The following is a 25,578-nucleotide window of genomic DNA, read 5'->3' as shown; positions in this document are numbered from 1 at the left end:
GAACTTATTTTTTTTATCTAGTCATCAAGTAGCACTCAAAGGTGGACTTAGATGATGCAAAAACAAAGTTATGCCCTAACGTAAGAGAGAGTTATTCTTATAGTTTTTGTTCTTAATTGTAATTTCAATTCAAAGTTTTAGAACTTTTTTTTAAATTTTCTTAAAAGCTAAGGTTCTTACAGTTATCTAGTGCCAATTTTTTTTTTCTTTTCAAAATTTTGCTGTGCTGGAGTTTTTTCAATCTCTAGATAATACTTTAAGTAAACATGTTGTAATTTATAAACACTTATAAAATGGTATAAAAGTATTTTTTTTTTTCTAATCAGATGATGTTTTTATTATAGCAACTTTTGCATCAGGTGATAATTTTCATGTTTATATTTTGGTTGAATATTATTCATTCATTGAGATTTAGGGTATGAACTTTTGATTTTTTTCATGTTAAAAAATAACCTTTGTTAAAAAATAGTCCACTTAACTTGCGTAAAATGAAATCAATTAATCACCGGTTGCAAAACAAAGTAAGATGCGTGACAAATTTTCAAGTTGAACAAGTAAAGACTTCATTTTTCATATGTCTATTATGTGTATTATGTAATTATATTCTAAAGAGTGTGCAACATCACATGCAGTTTATTTTTTGACATTTGAGTGGATATTTTATTACATTTTAAGCAAGTTCAGGTGGCTATCGTGATATTTTATTGTGATACTTTAAAAATTTAGGTGGTAATCAACTTTTTTTTTTGTACAAGTTTAGGGATAAATGAGGATAAATGATGTATTTAGACTTAATACTAGTGTGTTGAGGTTAGGTAGTTAGAATTCATTCAGAACTTTTGATTGAAAGTTGAGGACTTGTAAAATTTCATGTAGGCTATAAACTTAACTACACACTTATTCTCTTAATTTAATTTTTGTTTGGACTTTACATAATATAAAGATAATTATCATCTAATTATAAAAGAAATGTGATTTAAGTAATCATACACTTGCACAAACAAAGTATATATAATTTGCTATATACTATAGAACAAAACAAACTGACGTTATAAAGCTAATACGAACAACAAGGTCTTTTATGTGAAATCATAGTACAAAAAAGTATGAAATAAAACCCCAAATACATAAATTGAAACAGTAAATAAACATTATTTTATTGTATCGATCTCAAAAGGAGGCGGACCTTATGAAGGTCTGCGCTTGAGTAATGGAAGAACATGATCTTCTATAAAGTAGTAGCAATTTTTTAGGCTTACTTCAATCGTGTAGAACCATTTTCTCCGCCAGTATGGATTTACATGCAAAACTGCTCCAAAACTACACAACACAACCATGTAAGTAACCACACAAGTCACATAAAAAACTTTCATGTCCATGTCCATGAATCCACCATCTTGTTCTTCATCATCATCTTCACCTGGTGAAATTGGTACTGTTGGGGAGCAACTTTGTAGCAATGGAGGTCCATAAAGGAAAGGGTTACCTTCATAGCTAGTGTTTTTGAATGTAGCAAATTGTCCATCCATCTCAGGTGTCTTGCCAGATAAATTGTTGTGTGCAACACTGAACTGGGATAGAAAATGTAGCCCACGGAGCTGAGATGGGATTTTTCCATCCAAGTTGTTGTACGAAAGATCCATGCTTTCAATTTGTGTCAGGTTTGAAAATGATTCAGGAATTCGTCCAATCAAACTGTTATGTGACAAGTTTAAAAACTGAATCATAGAAAGGTTTCCAATTTCAGTCGGCATTTTACCAGACAAATTGTTGCATGAGAGGTCTATTCCTGCTATATACTTGAGAATGCTTTCTTGGAACAAATAAGTTCTACTTTTGGTTGTGAACTCCAAAGGTTGTTCCATATAAGTTGGTGAAACTATAAAATATGGTATATCCGTACCACCTTGAGCTCTTATACATGAGAGGACATGACTAGAAAGCTTATTATGGGAAAGATCAAGCAAGCTTAAAATCTCTAAACTGCAAGGTTTAGTTGGGATTTCACCTTCAAGATTGTTGTGACTCATAAGGAGATATCTCAATCGAGTCAAATTTCCAATCGATTTTGGAATTGTTCCACTAAAATTGTTGTGGCTAAGATCCAGTCTTATCAATTGAAAGCAATTATCAAATAAAGTTTGCAATGATCCTTGTAGCTAGGGCGGTAAATAAGCAGAGCCGCTCATGAGCGGCTCGGTGATCGACTCGATAAAAGCTCGGCTCGACTCGGCTCGATTTGTAAATGAGCCGCTCGTGAACACGATTTACTGGCTCGGTTAATAAACGAGCCGAACTTGAACAGGCCAAAGCTCGGCTCGAAAGCTCGCGAGCAGCCTCGATTAGAACATTTATGAACAAATTTTATTTTTGTAGAAAACTATATAGTTTTGTGTTAGTTCACAAATATCTAAACTTAATATTATTTTATTTGCTATTACATGAGTTCGTTCACAAACATAATAAATGAGTAATAGACGAACTATTTGTAAGCATCTTATTTATTTATTCACGAACTTTGCTTGTTAACTTGTTTATGTACACAATTAAATAGTTATTTGCGAGCAAACTTCACAAATATAATTAACGATTTACTCACAAACAATTCATTATTAGATAATTTTCTTAATGAACAAAGTCCAAAAAGGATTTTGAGCTCGAAACAAGCTCGAAGCTCGGCCCAAGCTCGTTGAGCAAGCCAAAGCTCGGCTCGGGCTCGGCTCGTTACTTTTATAGCAAGCTTGGCTCGGGCTCGAGCTCGTTAATTTTATAGCGAGTAGAGCTTGAACAGGCCAAAGCTCGGCTCGGCTCGTTTACAGCCCTACTTGTAGCATATTCCCCGACAAATAAATTTCGAAGATATTTGAAGGTCCTAATTGTGTTGGAAGACTTCCAAAGAATAGATTATGTGAAAGATCCAACACTTTAAGATATGACATATTAGCTATCCATCCAGGAATCCTGCCAGAGATATGGTTGTCACTGGCATCTAAAATTGACAGTATAGTACAATTAAGTAAGCCATGTAGAATATTGTCGTTGAAGCTATTTGATAACAACCCAAATTATTCTTGAATAAGGAATAAGGGAAAATTAATAGAAATAATGGCAAACCATTATTCATTCTAAAAGAGATATTTATGCATGATTAATGTGGAATTAATGATAATTAATGCAGGGGCGAATATGCAAATAATGAGGAAAAGGAATGAGTCTCTAGCATTATGCCACGCCACGTGGACCATGGCGAGATACGCCTGATGAGAGCGAGTAGCGGAGACCCACCATAGCTCTCAAGGAGAACGTACATACGCCTTGACGGATCAAAGAATACGAAAAGGCGCCTTTATTACCATCCATGAATGGGAATAAATATAATTAAATGGCAATTAATAGCCATTAAAGGGGAATAAAGACTTGACTGTTCGAATACCTCAACTCTGAGGGTTTCAATGCTAAATACTGGGATTAATGGAGAATTGATAGCAATTAAAGACGAGTAATGACACGACTCTTCACCTGCTTCCCCATTAATGCTGAAGGTTACAAAAACCTATATAAATACCCCAGCTTCCTAGGATCAAAGGTACACTTACTGATTCTCTACTTTTGTGCTTACAGTTTATTCTCAGAAATATTACTGACTTTGGCATCGGAGTGTCCCCGGCCGATCCCAACGGCGCCTCACAAGTTATCAATTGGTGCGGTGAGCGTGGATCTCTAACAAACAGAAGATCACAAAATCTTGATCGTATAGAGTTTCACAAAGAACAAAACAATGGAGTCAATGGAACAGAAATCTCAATCTCAAACCTTGGCTCAATCAGTACAAACAAATCTATCCAAATATATGCTTCTCTATAGATTGGTGGGAAAGAGTTTTCTACATTAAATCTGGAATTTTATGATAAATAAGATAAGTTTCTTCTACTTTCTTATTGCATTTTTAATTAAAGAAATTTGAGATTCCCCATCCTTATAAAGTGCTATGAATATCATATATGTTATTATGATAAATCTAATAAATTTTGAAAGATAAAGTCATAGACACAAATCTTTCATTAAATCTTGCATGCTCAATATGCCTTATATTTTTATGCATGACGAATATAATATATCATTATCATTGAATTAGTACAAGATGCATGTATAAGATCCATAATCTTGGAATTTTATAAAAAATTCATCCATTCAATGTGATTTTATCACTTAATATTAAGATATCATAAAAAGCTCGTGTAATTACAGATGATTTAGGTCTGACCAGTCTTTTGGATGAACATGCATATAACTATTAGAAGAAATTGCAAAAAATCATATTTGGTTTTTCTTGTACAATTCACCATCTATGTATGGCTTTTCTCATATATAGTACTTTTAATATCAGAAATTCATATTTTTGAATATTGTTTTGTCAAACAGTTATTTCATTTCCTCTTTTACAAGGATGTGTTTATTCATATAAAAACTGTTTATTTGAAATTGTTAGAATTTCTGTTACCAACACAAGAGACTTGAAAATATTGAGTCTATTTGTAATTATCCTGTAATTGTCCCTAACTATTAAGGTCATTATGGGCTGATGAATTACCAAATGGGATAAACAAAACTTTCATGTTTTGAGCTAACTACAAAATAGTGCAAGTGTCGGTTTCGGATCAGAACATTAATTTATGCAAAATTCTTAGAATATACATGAGAATTCCTTAAAGATTGGAGGATTGTATGTGAAGGTAGGTGAGAGTGGATTTTGAGTAATTTTCCTTACACTCCAAATTGGAGGAGAATCATGGTACATGTATTTTTCTTCCAAAATTACCCTTTCTCTTTTATTTTATTCATACAAATGAAATGATATAAGAGTAATTTTATATATAACTATATTATTAAATCATCACTTACCTTACTTTAATTACACCTCATTCAAATGAGGCCTTAATGATCTCTGAATGTCATTAATGCATGGATGCACAATATTAATTGCAAGTAAATAGCAACTATGTAAGATATCTTACCCAATATAGAATGTCATAACTTTTATGATGTTTAAAATAAATATGCTATCTTGGATATTAATGTGCATTGAAATACAAAAGGACATTGTTCTTAAACCATTTTCATTATGGTTATTTATTAAGAATTCATTATGATATTTATGTGCAGTAGTAATCTTTATGGTTATGACCGTTATATGTGGTATTATTAACACAAGCATGAATAAAATTAACACAAAAAAAATTAACACAAGCATGAATAAAATTAACACAAGCATGAATAAAATTCTATTATGAATTTGTTTGATATATAATATTTACTCGGTTTTATCCTTTGACTAAGTTCATTCTAGAGTCATGGACCAATGTGAAGGAATTACTAAATTGATTCCAAGATGAACTAAGAATTCCATAAAGAGACATTACATCGTACATGATATTTGCCAACAAAGGCCAATGCAAACAGTCTTTCGCTATGAAGTCTGTTCCTTGGATCAAGCCATTGATCCCCAAGGTAAGTAAATATAACTCTTATGCCTTACCACAATCTTTTAATAATGGACAATGTATGCCCCACTTCTGGAGTTCTTTCAGTACTAACCCACAAGTACAAGGGAATTGCTAATAATGCAACCAGTGCCAAACACTAGCATGAAAAATAAAGCTCAATCCAGAGAAGTGTATATTCAGAGTCACTTTAGAAAAATTCCTTGACTATGTCATTAGCAAAAAATGAGTTAGAGCAAATCCAGATAAAGCAAAAGCCCTGCGAGGAAAAAGGTGAAAAGAGCGCCTAAATAAAAGCCATGCGAGGAAAAAGGTGAAAAGAGCGCCTAAATGAAAGCCCCACTATGGGTGAGAAAGATCCAGAGGTTGAACGGACGGATCATTGTACTAGAAAGATTGTCAACAAGCATATCAAGGTATAAAAAAATTCCTAGCAGAACCACCCTTGATGAGCAGACCAATCTGAAGGGGAGACCTGCATTTGTATCAATCTGTCATGGATAAAGCTATGTGCACCGTGGTTATTCAAGAAGAAGAAGGTCAGCAGTTCTCCATCTATTATGTTAGCAAAATGTTGAAGGATGCGGAGATAAGATATTCGAAGCTAGATAAAATGGCTCCCACGATTGTGACAACATCCATCCGCGTTAAACCATAGCTCCAAGCATAACCTCAACATGATCGAGATCAAGATCAAGAGCCGGCTTCACCATCATGATTCAACATTGAACACGCGAATGATGAGATTGAAAGGCGAGTGCATGGCGCTCTGGATAGACAAGAGAACAATGCAGAAAGATACGCCATCCAGTTAACAGGAATTCGCCATTCGCAGCGCGAATCATGGGGTACGAGGCGGAAAAAATGATTAAAGCTTCCAACTTGCCACAATATAAAAGAAAAGAATCAATATAAGCGGGACATTACATATCCCGAACCCAAAGGAGGGGAGCATGTAACCGTTGGAAGAAACGCAAAAGCGTACTACAGGTTGGCCACCACACTGAAGCTTGCTGGGAGCTGGCAAACTAGATAGCTTTGTCCAGAATAACAAATAACAAGACGACAAGCAGAAGACATATCCCAAAAAGAAATTCAAAAGTGTCATTAATGTCATAGCAGATGGACCAGTGTATCAGCCACCCGTGGAAAAAGCAAAAATATCCATTCTGGATAAAACATCCCTCAATTGCCCCTTTTGCAGAAACAGTTCCAGTAATCTCTCCACATACAGATGCGTTGACAATTGAAGGATGGGAGATGAAATGAAGCGAGTAATGGTAGACACGGGCAGTTCTTGCAATGTCATCACCATAGGTGCATTCGCCAAACTAAAGGTTGGTCCGATCCAAATAGAAACAACCATTGTTGACATCATGGGAGTGACAGGTCACACTATCCGGACCAAGGGCCAGGTAACTTTGGAATGCAAGTTGGCGGATGATGATCAAGCGTGGATTGGTGATCTTGAGTTCTCTATTATGGATGGACAATTAGCTTATAACATCATTCTTGAGCGGCTGTTCATCTCAAAGGTTGTAGCCCTAATTTCCACCCGCCGTCTGGCAATGTACATTCCCACCAGCAAAGGAGGAGTAATGATTAGCGGGAACCAAAAGGTGGCTCAAGAGACCTACTCGGCGTCACTATCGATCCGCCCATAATCCAAAGATGACGAAGGTGAGGAAGATGAACTTGTCACTACAGCTTTGGGCGACACAGAAACGCTCCTTATTGCTAATGGAAAGCGGGTGCGGATCGCCAAAGGATTAAAACCTGAGATCAAGGAGGATGTTATGAAAGTCCTCATTGAGTCTGAAAGCCTATTTGCATAGGAGAATGAGATCCCCACAGGAGTAAGCCCAGATGTGATTACTCATAAGTTAAACATCATTGAGGATGCAGTTCTAGTTGCTCAGAAAAGACGGAACCATAGGCCTAAAAATCAGTATTTTTACGTATTCTTATATGTGCATTAAACTGTTATAGTATCCTATATTTTATAATTTATTCTTTCTCGTCATACTTCTTATATTCATTTGCCTAGCTTTTATTCCTGATATACGCCCAGTGGCTGGCGAATGAAAAGTTCCACAGACGGATCAATTACCTCAAAGATAGGACAATTGATCCCCATCACGGGCGGATCCCCTTTCCACAAAGATAAGAAGCACAGACCCTCAGGAGCTTTCAAATGAGCTCAACTCTCTCCTCAAAGATAGGAAAAATATTGGTCACCATCAAAAGCGGGTTAAAATTATCTCAAACATGAGAAAATTACACCCTAAACTTTCTCCTCAAAGATAGGAGAACAATAATCTCAGCGGCGGATCGATCTACCTCAAAGATAGGAAACAATTGATTGTCGTCAGAGACAGAGTTAAAACATTTCTCAGACGTGAGAACTTTACACTCTCAAATACTCTTCCCAAAGAAGAGTCTCAAGACCTGGCAGCGGATCGATTCACCTCAAAGATAGGAAGCAAATCGATTGCCTAAGGCAGCTTAACTTCCTCACCAGGAATAAAAGCTTCTAACCTTCACAAAGGTTCACACATTGGGGTACGGCTGGCCACCTACCCTAAACAATCGGAGAAATCCTAAACCAGATTCTAAAAAGTTACTTGCTAAAAGATATAATGCATTAGTAAAAATAGTTCTAGAAAGAAAAGGGTTCATCCAACAATGAAGCCTCGTCTTCATCAAGATAATGAAGCCTCGTCTTCATCCAAAATAATGAAGCCTCGTCTTCATCCAAATAATGAAGCCTCGTCTTCATCTCTAAATAATGAAGCCTCGTCTTCATCCAAATAATGAAGCCTCATCTTCATCTCTAAATAATGAAGCCTCGTCTTCATCCAAGATAATGAAGCCTCGTCTTCATCCAAGTAATGAAGCCTCGTCTTCATCTCCAAATAATGAAGCCTCGTCTTCATCCAAGTAATGAAGCCTCGTCTTCATCCAAGTAATGAAGCCTCGTCTTCATCTCCAAATAATGAAGCCTCGTCTTCATCCAAGTAATGAAGCCTCGTCTTCATCTCCAAATAATGAAGCCTCGTCTTCATCCAAGTAATGAAGCCTCGTCTTCATCTCCAAACAATGAAGCCTCGTCTTCATCAAAGTAATGAATTCACGTCTTCATCATAGAAATAACGAAGTCTCGCCTTCACAAATGCAAAGTAAAAACACTTTGGAAAATGAGTAAAGGCTAAAAAGGCAAGTGCATAGAGTGCCAAAACCCTCCACAAAATGCACAAAAGTCCCTAAATGAGTGATCATTCTTACTGATCCCTAAGGTCGGGTCATTCTCCTCAATATGACAGAACTGAAGAAAAAAAGTCCCTAAGGCGAATCATAATCCTATGCGGTAGGAACAAATGGTCCCATAAAGGGCGGGTTATTCCATTTCTAAAAGAAATATAACTCTCAAAAAGCCCCTAGAGGCTAACAATGGATACAGCTGACCACATATTCACGAAGAAGAAAAAACCGCTAAAAGTGCATCATATCCATATATGATCCCATCTAGGGCGGGTCCACTTTCCTCCAATATGGAAAAATAAAACACCATTTAGACAGCCCTAAAGAGCTTTTTATACGTTTAGGGGGGGCTTCTGATAACAACCCAAATTATTCTTGAATAAGGAATAAGGGAAAATTAATAGAAATAATGGCAAACCATTATTCCTTCTAAAAGAGATATTTATGCATGATTAATGTGGAATTAATGATAATTAATGCAGGGGCGAATATGCAAATAATGAGGAAAAGGAAGGATTCTCTAGCATTATGCCACGCCACGTGGACCATGGCGAGATACGCCTGATGAGAGCGAGTAGCGGAGACCCACCATAGCTCTCAAGGAGAACGTACATACGCCTTGACGGATCAAAGAATACGAAAAGGCGCATTTATTACCATCCATGAATGAGAATAAATACAATTAAATGGCAATTAATAGCCATTAAAGGGAAATAAAGACTTGACTGTTCGAATACCTCAACTTTGAGGGTTTCAATGCTAAATACTGGGATTAATGGAGAATTGATAGCAATTAAAGACGAGTAATGACACGACTCTTCACCTGCTTCCCCATTAATGCTGAAGGTTACAAAAACCTATATAAATACCCCAGCTTCCTAGGATCAAAGGTACACTTACTGATTCTCTACTTTTGTGCTTACAGTTTATTCTCAGAAATATTACTGACTTTGGCATCGGAGTGTCCCCGGCCGATCCCAACGGCGCCTCACACGAAAGTGCTCCGATCAAGGATTTTTTCACAAGTTATCACTATTGTTATCCAGTCGTAATACTTGCAAGAATTGGCAATGGGAAAATATAATTTGGCCTTCAAAATGATTATTTGAAAGAATCATTGCACTGATTGAGCTTATTTCCAAATGTGCAGGTATTTCACCAGATAGATTATTGGAGGATAAGTCTAGAATGTACAACATTCTCATTTTGCCAAATGATGAAGGCATACCACCAATGAGGCCATTTCGAGACAAGTTTAAAAGTTGCAGATTTGGTAAGAGTTTTCCAATTTCTATTGGTATGATACCATTCAAGTTATTATTGGAGACATCCAAGTTCAGCAAATACTTGTGTGAATTAGTTGGCAAGTGGAGAGGCCCTGAAAGAGAAGTGCTGACTAAATTCAGAGTCTCCAAGTTAGTGTTGTTCTTCAGCAACCAACATGGAAACTCTCCCTTCAGTTGAATATTTGAGAGATCGAGGTGTTGTAGATCATGTTGATGCCTTAAGAATATGGGAAATCCTCCTCTATTTGCAGTTCCATTTCCTTGACTAGACAAATGTAGTGTCTTTAGTTGAAACTTTGGGGTCAAATCATGTACATCCACATCCTCATCATATATCAATTGGTTACCTTCACCTTCCAAATACTTGAGCCTTGAGTGATTGAAAAAAGGTTTCAGTGACAATGGAACTTGTAATAGATTGCTCGAAAGTTCCAACAACAGTAAAGATATGTAAGACTCCTAATGGGAGATATACTTCCAATGAAATGATTCTGAGAAATATCGAACTCTTGAAGAGATGTTAAGTTTCCAATGCACTGAGGCAACATCCCACTGAATTGGTTGTACTTAAGATCAAGCTCTTTTAGATTTCTTAAATTGCAAAGACCTGTAGATTATTTCATTTATTTCCAAAATAATTAGTTAAGACTTGACACATATACTGCTAAATTTAGATATAATTTGACAACAAAAAAGAAGAAGCTAAGAGAAACATTGAAATACCTTTACTGGAAGGTAAAATGCCATTCAATCTGCAAGCATATTTATTTCGTTTTTTTTTTTCAAAACTTATTATGTACCCAATATTCTAGAAATACTATCAAATATTTAAGGTAAATATTCAATATATTTTCATAAACATAACATGGTAGATTTGAAGTAAAAAATAATAATAAAGTTCAAAAAAAACCCATGTATTTTCACGTTTTGTTAAACTAATATTTGAATTTTTTTTATATATAATGTGACTGATTAACTATCTCAAAATGAAAAATTACCAGAATTTTAAAGTTGTTTAGTAATACATTTACTATGGAACCAATTTTATTATTTTTCAAAATCATTTTGAGACCGTTAATGATCATTTTTATAGTGTCAAACTAAAAAATCTCATTTTTAGCAAAACGATGGGTGAAAGCACCGAGGTTTTTTGGACTTTATGAAAAATGATGGGTGTTCTTTTCACCTAAAATTGGAACTATAAATGTATAAATTATTTACTCTAAATGTGTCATTTTTCTCCCAAATATTGTACCATAGGGATACGTAATGCGCCCATCGTAGAATCCAATTTAGTTGAGTAATCTTAGGAGCCGTTTGATTTGAACTTGGGAGTCGGAAACAGAATTAGAATCGGAATGACTATTTATTTATTATGTTTGGTTCAATCTGAAATCGGAATGATATTCTTTTTGAAGCTCTTTAGTTTTTTAATGAACGGAATCGGAATGGATACAATATTTGTTTAAAATAATTTAATAAATAATTATTTTTATAACATCAATTAAAAAATAAATATAAAAAGAGTAAATCATCCTAAAAATATGTAGATATTGCAATACAAACAAAAATTAGTGTAAAACCTAGTATATTAAAATAAAAGTAATGATTTTTTACTGATAATTTGTTTTATTATTGTAAATAAAAACAAATGAATTCAAAGAAAAACAAAAATTGGTTTATAATATAGATATATTAGTATATAAAATAAAATATAGTATATCATCATCTTACCAACAAATAAATAACCATTTTAAAAAATAAAAAATAACCATGATTATTGTAGAAAATCGTGGGTTTTCAAGGACATGTCTATTTTTCATTTTAATATATCAATAGTAATGGAATGGAATGTGATTGATGTGTAGAGGGGAGAGAATTAATAATTACTAAAATGAGATTATCATTCCTAAATAAAATTTAACCAAACACTAACAAAAGGAATAGTTCATTCTCATTCTTATTCCATAATTTAAATGTAACTAACCAAACACCCCTTAGTGTGGTGCAATTATACCACTTCATAAAAGATTACTGATATTAAAAAACAAATGTACATAAATAGCATCAATTAATTAATCAAATGTGAACTTTGTTCGAGAATTAGTAAGGTGATTCTATTGTCTAAACAAAGGAACATTATAAAAACATTAATACATATGAAATTCAGGTAAACTGATTGAAAGTCATGTGAAACTTATATGAAATATTTTGAAACATTAACACATAAATAATTCATATGAAATTAAGTGAAATTCGGATACACTTTTGTAAAACTTAGTGAAATTCGTATGAAACTATTTAAAAATAGTAACAAATATAAAACTATTTGAAACTAAGTGAAATCACGCGCTTGTGTAGAATGTGCCACACTTAATCATGTAGACCACTTATTTTGTTGGTATTTTTAGAAAATTGAAGTTTACTTTTTGCACATTTTAAGAGAAAATACACGTGTAGTATAATTAATGAAGAATATGCTTTCATTTATATTTTTTTTTTCTTTTTGGAATAAACGAATCTTTATATTAAGGAGGCATTAATGTCCTCAAGCAATACACTTATTAGCGAATCCGGTTCATTAAAAAAAAGAATAGCAACTAACATCGGAACGAGCATGTCTCGCTACTTTGTGAGCAGCTCTATTCACTAGTCGCGGAGTAAAAGACACAGTAGACGTCTTATTTATCATTAACTCTCTACAATCTTCAAGAATATCTCCTTTCATTTATATTATTTATTATTGGAAAAGAAGTAACATATAGTGTTATAAGTAACTCACCTTGAAAATCAATTCTTCCTTCCAATCCATTCCGAGACAAATCCAGTGCCTTTAGAGATGAAAGCTTAGCTAAACACGACAATATACTGTTGTTGAAGTTGTTGTCCCTTAAACCAAGAACCTCCAAATTGCCAAGTTTTGATAGCCCTTTAGTAGGAAAAACAATTTAGAAATGATGGTTCACTATATACATAAAGTCCAGATTAAAAAAACCGATTTTAATCTGAGTTGTATTTAAACTCTAGAGCACTTGATTAAACTGGCCGGGAACCAATTTAACCAACAGATCAAGCTGATGATTAAGGCCAAATCGTAGATCTTATATTAAACTCTAACAAGTAAAGCATAACATTATTGACTTTTATATAAGGTTTTGAAGTTCATTTAGTATTAATAAGGATAAAATTGAATGAAGATGAATGTAATTTACTCTAAATAGGTAACTATAAACTGAAATATCAAAAGTGAAAAATCAGAAAATCCGGATTGAATCACATTTACTGTCTAACTCAAGTAAATGCATTCATAATAGAATATAATATATCAAGAAACGAGAAGCTCACATTGAATATCAGTGGTCGAGTTCAAATTAGTGTTGTTTAAATATAATGATTTTAAAGATGAAATACTGCTGATAGATGATAAGATGTTATTATCCATGTTGTAGCTCCAACTTAAATCAAGAGACTCTAACTTTTCAAGGCTTGATAATCTATCAAAACCTGCATGCATATAGATAAAAAAAAATAAGTAATTAATTTGAGGTCTAGGAAAATACTTGTTTATTAAAGGGATAATGGTCAAAAATACCCCTAACATTTAGGCTCGGGAGCAACTTTACCTCTAACGTTTAAAATGGTGTACTTTTATCTCTAACGTTGGTAGTCAAGAGCAATTTTACTCATAATGTTGATAATTTTTGTCAATTTCATACACAAAACACAGATATTTTGTTCCTCCACCAATTTCATATCAGTTAGTTCAGGAAAAAAATATTTCATATTTTTTATAATTTAATTATAGAATTGAAGATTAATATTATAAAATTGTGATTTGTTAGTGATAAAATGACGCACTTGTGAAGTGTAGATGATAAGATTCATGACCATGTTTGGTGGATTATTTCTCAAATTATCAACGTTAGGGATAAAATTGCTATTTGCTTTCAAAGTTAAGGTAAAATTGTAACATTTTAGGCGTTAAAAGTAAAATTCATACTGACTCAAAATGTAAGGGTGTTTTTACGCTCCATGGTTCCTTTTTAATTTTATCTATCACTAGTTTTGATGTCTTGACTAGAATTAAAAGATTTAGTTTTGATGTTTTCAGTGGTTGTATATAAATTGGAACTATGTAAGCTTGAATTCATTTGGTTTGATTTTAACATGATTGTCCGTTCATAGAAAGATGCAATAGTAAAGTTAGAAAATCAAATATTTTCATTTTGGAATCCATAACTATAACCATGATATCTAATGATGTTGTCTTGGTTGGTTTGTAATAATAGAAATCCATGTTTGTAAGGGTAAGATATACATAGCACTAAGCTCACCTTGAGTATCATTCGCCCATCTGAACTCAATTAAACTTAAAGATTTCAAAGATGAAATTCTTCCCATAGATGATAGGATACAGATAGGTGATAGGATCTTGTTCTCTTTAAAACTTAGATGAAGAGATTCTAACTCTTGCAATCTTGATAATCTATCAAAACCTGCATATAAATAATAAAATAATAATAATAATTTTGAATTTCGTGGTTGTATATAGAACTAAGCTCACCTTAAATATCATTCGTGCAATTTAACCCAATGTTATGTAAACTTAAAGATTTTAAAGATGAAATTCTTCCAATAGATGATAGGTTGATGCTATCTTGTAGGTAATAAAAACTTAGATGAAGAGACTCTAAGTTTTGTAGTCTTGATAGTCTATCAAAACCTGCATAATAATAATATTATAAAACTAAGGTCCGGATAATAGTTATTCATAAATAATAATTGATAACATCTGTATATTAATATTATCTTTATAGTACAGGTGTAATAATAAAAGAAGAAAACAGCTTCTAACATTATGCTCACCATGTGAACCGGGACAAGATACAATAAAAGGAGTTGAATGAGAAGGATCCGTCATCCCATCTCATTCAACATGTATACATTTGCCATCGTAAAAATACCATTAAAAATAAAAATTGATGTACTTAATGGCAATTCATAATCGTTAAGGGTATTGATGGAATGTTTGCTCGGATGTAGCATCATTAAATGCTAAAAAGTTACTGATCTCACAAAACTCTTGTCATTATCCTTATTATTTCTAAATTTTATACTGATTTTAGTATCATAGTATTTCTCGTGGATCCCAACCACATCTGGCATAGAAGGATTCCAATCAAAGAAGTTTACTCAATTATCAATAATAATTAAAAAATTGAATTGTTCAATACTGCTCTCAAATTACTAGTACTGCTCCCATTTGGACTTTTTTCCTCTTGTCATATTTTTGATAAAAAACTAAAAATTCTTTGTCTAAAATCACAAATTCGAACAATAATAAATGAAATTATGAAAATAATTGATATGCGACAATCTGAATCCCGAAAATGGATGATTATGAGTCGAAAACAATAAAATTTACTTTTTTTCTCAAAAAAATCATGAACATAATGCATATTTTTTGTGACGATTAACATTTCTCGTCACAAAAAATTGGAAAATTTTGTATTTTCCGGCGCTAAAACGTCTACGATTGTGCCTAAGTCCAATTTTGGTCTAGGTGGGTGCGAGATCCGTCCACCAATGGACAGGGCAGATCAGCACCCGCCCAGCCACTGGTCTGGGCAGATCCAGCATCTGCCCAGCCAATGGCTTTGGCGGATATACCACCCGCCCAAGCCATTGGCTGGGAGGATGCTGCACTCCACACCTTCCCATTTACAGCAGTTATCATCTGTGCAAGTTGCTTCTGTCCCATGAAGGAGGATAAGAAAAAGATTCATTAAAGGAAGAGTTAAGTTGGAAAAGAGCAATTCTTTCATCCTCAAAACAACAATCACACTTCCAACTTATTATTATTATTATTAATAATATCATCACTCTCAACTTATCAGGTTCCATTCTTAATTATTATTTTTCTTTATTTTCCAAAACTTCCCTTATCACCCTTTTATATACACAGTCGGGGGAGTATAGGTAGGGGCAGAGTCCATCACTTGTTTTTCAATTTAGATTAGGCTTACTATATCCACTTTCTTCTTAACTTTCCCAAAAACTTTTAGAATGTTCTAATAGTTTCTTGGATTTTCATAAAATGTTCAATTAGCTCCGTAAACTTTTCTAAAATGTAATTAAGTTGCGAAAATGTAAGTTAAGTGCAGAAGAATTATTGCAAGTTTTAGAAAAAGTAAAACGATCAGATCAGACTATGCAGTTCCAATATTAAAGAAGACAAGTTTTATAGTTAAACAATTAATAACTTGTTTTTTTATCTATTTTTAATTATATAATAATATTCTAAATATGTGGAATACATCTTTCGCATTTAATTTATTTATTTTTTTTGAAACCGAGTGATTAATTGATTATTTTACGCAAGTTCAGAGAGGTAACTAAACATTTTATGCAAATTGAGAGGTCTATCGGAACACTTTAAAAATTTATGAAGTAAATCAACCTTTTTGAGAAATTCAGATAAATGATGCATTCAGCCTTTATATTATGTAATTAATTAATTCAAAGTCTCCTTTTAAAATAATTGAGAGTTTGTATTTCATCAAGTCAGTCTTCTTTGGAAATTATACATAAAGATCTACTGTTATTTGTGGAAAGTGGCCTTTTGATTACGATTGTGGAAAATATAATAACCATAATAATTTAACTGAAAAAATGGAATGGAAAATTAATTTCAATGCGTGTAATTTCAGTTAAATCATAATAATATCTTGGAGTATTTTTCATTTATACTTGTAGCTATTTCACTAATTAAACACAAACATACTTTTAACTCGGGTTAGTACACATATTTGTTCATGTGTTTTTTTGGAAAAACAGATTTGCCCTTAAATCAAATAAACCCACAAAACTATATCTGAATTTTTCAAAAACCTACAATTATACCCTAATCTAATAGAACTGTTAAACGACGTTCACATCAAACCTGCTTGTCTCCAGAAAAACTTCAGAAAAGAACAGATTGGTCAAAATTCATTTTCATAAAAGCTCAATCAACCTAATAAAACTGCGTCTAAATCTTCCAATTAATCCAAAAGCAATAGCAATAGAAAACAATAAGAAACCAAATGAATTTTGATTGTCGTCATCCAATTTTTTTGGAGACAAGAAGGTTTGATGTCATCGCCGTTTAGCAACTCTGTTAGATTAGGGTATAATTGCAGGTTTATGGAAAATTCAGGGATAGTTTTATGAGTTAATTTGATTTAAGGGTAAATCTGTTTTTTCGTGAAAACACATGGGCAAATATGTGTATTAACTCATTTTAACTCTTATTCTACTTTCCCAAAAATAAATATTAGATGTGAAACTTATATTTCTAAATTATATTGAACGTGAAATTTTACGATTTACTAATTATAAAATCTTATGATTTACTAATTCGAAAAATTAAAAATAACTTCTAAATTAAATTTGGCAATCTCGAAAAAAAGTTAGAGATATATTTATAACTAGTATTTAATAATTACAATTAATGATATAAAGGTGCTATATAAATTAAATATTATTATTTTATTTTCACATTTAATTTAAATAATCTTTTTATAGATAAATATAATAATATAACTAAAGTTCATATATTATATATTATATTATATTTTTTATCAGTAAAAAATAATGAAGTGACACCTCAACTCCATCGTTACTGTTTTATATTATATATAGATATGGAGAGAATTAGAGAGATTTTAGGGATTAATTTAAATTATGTAGAACTTTTAGATATAGATATGCAGAGAATTAGAGAGATTTTAGAGATTAATTTAAATCATGTAGAACTCTTAGATATAGTACGAATAAAATAATCTTTTTATAAATAAATATAATAATATAACTAAAGTTAATATATTATATTTTTTATCAGTAAAAAAGGAGGAAGTGACACCTCAGCTCCATTGTTACTGTTTTATATTATATATAGATTTAAATTCTGTAGAACTCTTAGATATAGTACGAATAAAATAATATTTTTATAAATAAATATAATAATATAACTAAAGTTAATATATTATATTTTATATTATATTTTTTATCAGTAAAAAAGGAGGAAGTGACACCTCAGCGCCATCGTTACTGTTTTATATTATATTAAATAATAAATAATTAGAGAGATTTTATGGATTAATTTAAATTATGTAGAACTTTTAGATATAAATATGCAGAGAATTAGAAAGATTTTAGGGATTAATTTAAATTCTGTAGAACTCTTAGATATAGTATATAAATGAAATTTTATTATTTTATTTTCATATTTACTTTAAATAATCTTTTTATAGATAAATATAATAATATAATTAAAATTAATATATTATATATTATATTATATTTTTTATTAATAAAAAATAATGAAGTGACACCTCAGCTCTATCGTTACTGTTTTATATTATATATATATATATATATATAGATATAGATATATAGAGAATTAGAGAGATTTTAGGAATTAATTTAAATTATATAAAACTTTTAGATATAGATATTCATCGAATTGGAGAGATTTTAGGAATTAATTTAAATTATGTAGAACTTTTAGATATAGTACGGATAAAATAATATTTTTATAAATAAATATAATAATATAATTAAAGTTAATATATTATATTTTATATTATGTGGTGAAGCTCTTAGCCTAGTGGTTGAGAGCTTACCTATGCCTTGGGAGGTCATGGGTTCGAATCACATCCGGGTTTGGTGGGGATTTTTCTTTCTTCTTTAATGTAAGCGCATTGCGCAAACTTTTAATAAAATATATTATATTTTATATTATATTTTTTATTAGTAAAAAAGGAGGAAGTGACACCTCAACTTCATCGTTATTGTTTTATATTATATATAGATATAGATTTCTGCTAAAAGAAAAGAACAAAATAAAGAAGGTAGTTAATCCAATATCTTACTGAGGTTTTTCGTTTTACTAAATATAAAGACCTCAAAATCAAATGAGTGTTAACAATTTCAAAATTAAAATCAAGGAAGTAATGATATTTTAAGCGACTTTAATTCTTTAATTTTGAGGTGATTTAGGTTTTGTTTCGTGAGAAGAGAGAAAATGAATATTTTAGAGACAGAGCGCTTTGAAAATGATGATTTGGAAAATAAAATATTTACTTCCATAATAAATATTGTATTAAACAACTTTAATTCTTAAAATTTTCTATTTTAGGATCGTTAACTGATCTTTCTATAGCATCAAACTAAATGGTGATTTTAGTTAGGGCTGTAAATGAGTTGAGTGTCACGGGGCCAATCCGAAGGCCTAGCCAATTCCCCGTGTGGCGCCGAGGTTTCCCCGAGGCTCGGCCAACCAACACCATCCGAGGGGGTCTATCCCCTTTTAACCGAAGGCATCCCGTCAATTCATATATCCATAATCCGTCTCTGAGGGGTTTATCGTGGTTAGACCTCGATATATATATATAACTCGCAACAATTCACTAATGCTACCACATTGTCTTTCGGAGTGTCCATAATTCGATGGCAAGAGAGACAGATAACTCTGACAGTGAATTCTTTAAAGCTAATTATTAATGCAGCTCATATGCCTAGATTTTCTCGGTTTGGATGGTATTTTCTATAACCATGACGAAGCTTTTGTCCGAGATTTTGAGATTCCGAGATAGAGACTCATTCCTCCAAGATTGGAAGAGGCGTTAGGCCTGCATCAACACTATTATTTATCACTATACATAACTTCTCTGACGTGGTGATCGAAATGGATGCGATGGAAATAGATCAAACAATTCGTTCATGCAGCACAGATCTCTCTGAATTTGGCTATGTCATTAATTATTGTCAACTCAAAGTATCTAGATGTCCCAATGTGTGTCACTTTTGATAAAAGGATTGTCAACATGGTGGCTCACGCGCTTACTAATGCCGTTGTGTCTTTGAATAAACCTATTTTTTTAGTTCTGAACCTAGCTTTATTGGGATTTTAACGTGTATATTGATGTAATATTCTTTAAGTTAATAATTTTTTTTTAAAGTTGGCTCCTAAAAAAACTAATTAGTAGTTTTTACCATTTCATTTTTATTTATTATTATAGTAATTCCTAAAACAATTAAAATGAAAATAAAAATAGTTTTGTCATTGTTGATTAAGAGTCAAGTCTCCTTTGGTTAATGGCTTTCATCAAGTCAAAGTCTTCTTTGGAAATTATACATAAGTGTTATTGTTTATTGTGGAAAATTAAGCCTTTTAATTATGATTGAAGAGAATATAACAACCACAATAATTCAACTAACTTATATCATATCAAATATCTATATTTTGGAGAAGAAACCCATTTTTAATTAGTTTTGTGAATAGTGTGAATATCTATATTTCGGAGAAGAAACACTTTTTTTTTTATTTAGAGAATTCTTTTTTTTTTTGTTTTAAAAAAGAAGTGGTATTTTTCAACAGTAAACTGCAGGTAATAAAACAAAATTAAATAAAATAAACAAAATCGATTATTCAATATTCTATCAAAGTTTCTTCGATTTTATTTTTGTATCCCACAACCTGAAAAAAAATCGTTCGTCTAATTCAGCTAAAGTATCCCTCTCCACCTCTTATAGGAAAGATTAGTTGTGCCTTAAGTGATGCGGGACATCTTTCTCTAGGATCGGGTCCGTACGAGGGAAGTCGGAGGAAGAACCAAGCACGAACAACAAGCGGGTAAAGAGGCCAAAACAGGGCCACATAACATCTCAACAGCTCAGGCACGCCCCGCGTACCTTATAGCACGCTCTGCGTACTTGAGTGTCTGATCCGGAGAAGAGTTCAACAGCCAAGGCACGTCCCTCGTAGAATTGGGCACGCCCCGTGTAGAGTGAGTACTGATCCAGAAAAGAGCTCAACAGCCAAGGCACGCCCCATGTAGAATTAGGCACGTCTCGCGTGCCTTCAGCTTAAGGAACTTGCTCCTTACTCCAGCTTCCTCCTTATTTACAATCCTGCCACTCCTTATTTACACCTTTGCCACTCCCTTATTACAACCCTACCACTCCCTATTTACCATCCATGCCACCCCTTTATATTTAACCCCCTTTACCCTTATCTTATTATTTTAAGTAGTATATTCTTTACCCTTTATCGTAATTTGGCAATTAGGTTTTAGATGATATAAATTCATCTCTTTGTTATTGTAATCCAAAACTTTTTATCAATCAAATTAAATTCTTCTTCAAGAAGCTTGTTAAGGTTTTCACCTTCAATAATGGGGGATCTTTGATTTCCTACGAATTTAATCCGTAAAACCCGGGATTCACTCCTTCTAGTTTAGCTAGAGAAGAAATATCTTTGTAAGTTTACGATTAAAACTTTCAGATAAAACTGATATGTATCATTTGGTATCAGAGCCGATCGTTTTCCTTGAACGGAGACTTCTTTCGACTATGGTTCGACCAAATTTATCCCCAAGATATGAATACACCTTCAACAAGGCGTTGGAGAATCTTGAAGCCATCGTGAGAAGGCAACACACGAGTTGTAAAGAGGATTTTCGGGTGATAAACGAGCTAACGAGGGAGCTCGCGTCATCCGTAAAGAGTCCCAAGCAAGAATACCGAAATAGCTCCCAACCAACCATGGAAGTCCCTCCTAAAGATTCATCACCAATCTTTTCTCCTTTACACATTGAAGAGGTAAATCCAAAACTTTCAATTCTCATATTGAAGTTGTGGATAGTCCTATTGCTAGGAAGAGATTGGCTGTTTGTGATATTGTTTATGATGTTGAGGTGGATTTAGATTCTCATTGTGGATTTGTTGATAATGATGTTGTGAATGAGAATGTGAGTTCATGTATGGGTGAGGAGGAAGGAGTGTTTGTAGGTGAGAATGTTGGGAAAGCCCATGTAGCAAGTGATGCTCCCCAAGTGTTTGATAAAATGCCTCTTAAGCATAATCTTATTTGTAAGTTTGAGGAAACTGAAGGCATTACTCTTGAGGAAGGGGAGAGTGACCTTGGGCTTATTAATCTCTTTGGGAAGAATGATGAAATTCCATTATGTGTGGAGATTGAGGGCTATTGAGATGGGAGAGATGTTGGTGGTTCAAATATAGTTGGTTGTAACATGTCGTTGGGTCGGGTAGCTATTCAAATGGGTTACCCGGATTGAACTATGGGGAGAAGTGTGAGGAAACGAGAGGTCGTGGGAAAAGATGGATCGTAGATGAACATGGAACTGAATTTGAATACAACAATGAAGAGGAGATTGATGAAGAGGAGAACCAATCCGAGAATGAGCTAGTAAGACATGAGGAGTGTGATTATTATGAAGGCGACCTTGAGGATGAGGTTGAAGAGAGAGAGCACGCTTCCGAAGATAAGATATGTGAGGATGGTGAACTTTGTCATAGTGCATATGAGTTTGATTATGATGAAGATGGTAGAGTTTACCATGGGGAGGATAAACGTCGAAGCATTGAGTGGAACCAATATGGGGCCGCTTATGGGAAAGACGAAGATGGGGTCTACTATGATGAGAATGGGCGTCGGTGTGTTGAGTGGGATCGACACGGGGCTCCTTATGAAGGTAGATTCTATTGTGATGATGTTGAACGGAACTACCACGAAGATATCTATGAGTATGATGGAGGTAGGTTCCATCATGATGATGAGTTGAGAAATGTAGAGTGGAACCGAAGTGAAGAAGCTTATAATGACGATGAAGATCGGTTCCAGATGAATACGAGTTGAGAAACGTTGGGTGGAACCGAAACGAAGACACTTATGAGTATGATGAAGGTCGGTTCCGAGATGACTATGAGTCGGGAAATGTTGGGTGGAACCGAAATGAAGATGCTTATGATGGTGAAGAAAATCGGTTCCAAGATGAGGATGAGTCGAGAAGTGTTGAGTGGAGCCAAGTTGAAGACACCTATGAAGTTGATGATGATGGCAAGGAGCACAATGTGTATTTGGTGACTAGGGTGCCAATGCCTAGTGAAGAGGAGCCTAGTCAACGTCATCGATTATTTAGAACTCGATGCTTAGTTCTTGAGAAGTGTGAGATGGTGATCGATGGAGGAAGCCAAGTGAATATCATTAGTCGGTCCGCCATGAGCAAGTTTGGGTTGGTTCCGAGCCACATCATAGACCTTACTGCCTTGGTTGGGTCAACGAGGTAGAGAAGCTTCATGTTACTCATTAGTGTAAAGTTCCTTTCACTATTGGAGCTTATGGGGATGAAGCTATGTGTGATGTTATAGAGATGGGTGTTTGTGATGTGCAACTTGGTAGGCCATGGAAATTTGATTGTGATGCCTCATATGAGGGAAAAAGCAACACCTACACCATACGCAAAGGCGGAATCCGATATGTCCTTACACCTTTGAAGAGTTCTCCTAGTAAGAAAACAGAGACCACTTTGGAAGAGTGTCCAACTCGGGAGTTGAGTGTGAATGGGTGCATTGGTGGAACGGGTGAGACATTCAATCATCTTGACTTGGGTTCCATGGATGAGTTAGCTAGCCACTCTCCTAGTGAAGTCAAATCCAAGAAGGAGAACGAGGTTGAAAAGGGGGGTAGTAAAGTTGGAAGTGAGGAAGTTGAGCCGATGTCCGAAGGTGACAAGCACCTGTCTTTGAACGAGCCACCTAAGGGGTTCCCTAAAGGGCTTCCACTTTTGAGAAAGCTACCACGAGACATAGCATGGGATCCGGGAGATAGTGCACCTAGCTCTACATATGGTGAGTTGAGCTCTAGAGAGGAGGAGGAAGTTTGCTCTATGAAGCCTATTGATAGCACCGAGATGTCTAGCACATGCAACATGTAAAAGAATCGAGTCACTCATTGGGTAAAATCTGAACTTATTCTTTTGTGCTTTGTTGAAATATATGTGTTGGAAGCTTGGTTGTGTATGTTGAGGGTGAACCTTTCCTGTGAGGAGCCCATGAGGGGTGATCTTGTCATGAGGAATGAGAGTTTTATGTTGAGGGAGGATATTTCTTATGATGAGCCCATGAGGAGTGATCTTGTCATGAGGAATGGGAGTTTTATGTTGAGGGGGGATCTTTCCTATGATGAGCCCATGAGAGATGATCTTGTTGTGAGGAGTGTGAGCTTCATGTTGAGGGAGAACATTCCCTATGATGAGCCCATGGGAGATGTTGTGGGGAATATGGACTCTATGTTGAGTGAGAACCTTCCCTATGATAAGCCTATGAGAGGCAAGCTTGTTGTGAGGAATGTGAGCTTTATGTTGAGGGAGAACATTTTCTTATGATGGGACCATAAGGGGTGATCTTGTTGCGGGTTTTGGTGATTGTTTGTTGAAGGGGAATGGCTGTTGAAACACCTTTCCACACGATTTTGATTTGACAAAATTATTTATGTGAATAATAAAAATATTTTAACACATTAAATTTAAATGCTTCGATTTCTTCACACTAATGTGTTTGTTCAATGTTGAGTTATTTGATTTATAAGACATTAAGATAAAAAGCCTAAAGGCCCACAAGAGGAAATCAAGCCCAAGTCAATAGATCAAGACCTCACGGCCCAGGAAAACAAAACACAGTCGTACTAAGTAACACGCCAGTCCAGCATGAAGAAGGATCGAGAAGCCTTCATCTAAATGGCCTCAAGACGAAGCTGCTGAGTTGAGCGACAAGGTAGTCAGGTTAGCGGCAGAACAGAACAAACTTGGAGACAAAGTATTTCTACTTTGGGTAAAGCTCAGAAAACGCAGGAAGCTGTCTAGAAGACTTTACTATAAATGTGGAAACGTTATATTCTATCTGATGAAAAGCTATTGAGTACTGCCGTAGACAGAAGATACAAGAATCTCATTGGCCAAGGACACTGATCACGTACTGAGTGAAAGCGACAGGAAGCCGTTTCTCTCCAACGGTTATTTTGAAATTCGAAATCACCGGTGCATCAAGTGTCACTATAAATAGGCCTCTCAAATGCTTCATTCGATGCAGATCTTAAATCAAGTCGAAACGCTGACCAAATTGATACTTGAAGTTCTACAAGAAAAGAAAAGAAAATCTTACACCAATTCCAATCTTGTGTAAAAGTCTAGAGTGATTTTATTCATCTAAAGTGTCTTAGAAATTGTTGTTTAGGACAAACACTTATCATTTCTAGAAGTATAGTGATAACATTGTGATATTATCCCAAGGATCAAAAGGGATATTTGATTAAAGAACGCCACGTGTTAGTCGCCTGATACAGGAATTCCGCGGCGTATCGAAGTAAAGAGATCCGACGGGCGGATCACCTAAAACTCGCCAAGAATGACCCGCTGGCGAACCTATGAGGCGGATCTCCATAAGCTCTCAATCCGCCATGAGAACGGCAGAGCCGACCTGGTAATAAAGACCATTAATAAGCTATCAATTAGCTAACCACCAACTTAAGGCTAACCAGTAACCGCCATTAATGGGGCATTAATGGAGACTTTCTAGTTACTGAGAGTTACAAACTTCACAACTATATATAGCCTATGTCTCAGGCTATCAAGGTACACATTCACTTACCCTTTGTCAATTCAGTTTGCTCTTTTGTTCTTCCTTAC

The 25,578-nt window shown here is 34.1% G+C and overlaps 1 protein-coding gene across 1 annotated transcript; it reads right to left on the bottom strand.

Moving 5' to 3' along the window:
* Positions 1 to 10,351: 10,351 nt before the first annotated feature.
* LOC136203651 (receptor-like protein 9a) lies at positions 10,352 to 15,877 on the bottom strand. Its single transcript, XM_065994854.1, has 4 exons — positions 14,383 to 15,877; positions 13,394 to 13,552; positions 12,831 to 12,977; positions 10,352 to 10,655 (listed from the first exon to the last, which is right to left on the bottom strand). Exons 1-4 carry the CDS (start codon positions 14,447 to 14,449, stop codon positions 10,441 to 10,443), a joined length of 588 nt encoding a protein of 195 aa, XP_065850926.1. The 5' UTR covers positions 14,450 to 15,877; the 3' UTR covers positions 10,352 to 10,440.
* Between the last annotated feature and the right edge of the window lie 9,701 nt (positions 15,878 to 25,578).

The sequence above is a fragment of the Euphorbia lathyris genome, chromosome 8 (assembly GCF_963576675.1).
Source record: "Euphorbia lathyris chromosome 8, ddEupLath1.1, whole genome shotgun sequence".
NCBI lineage: Eukaryota > Viridiplantae > Streptophyta > Magnoliopsida > Malpighiales > Euphorbiaceae > Euphorbia > Euphorbia lathyris.
Note: the sequence above shows the minus strand (reverse complement) of the source record. Positions and strands in the feature narration are given on the sequence as shown.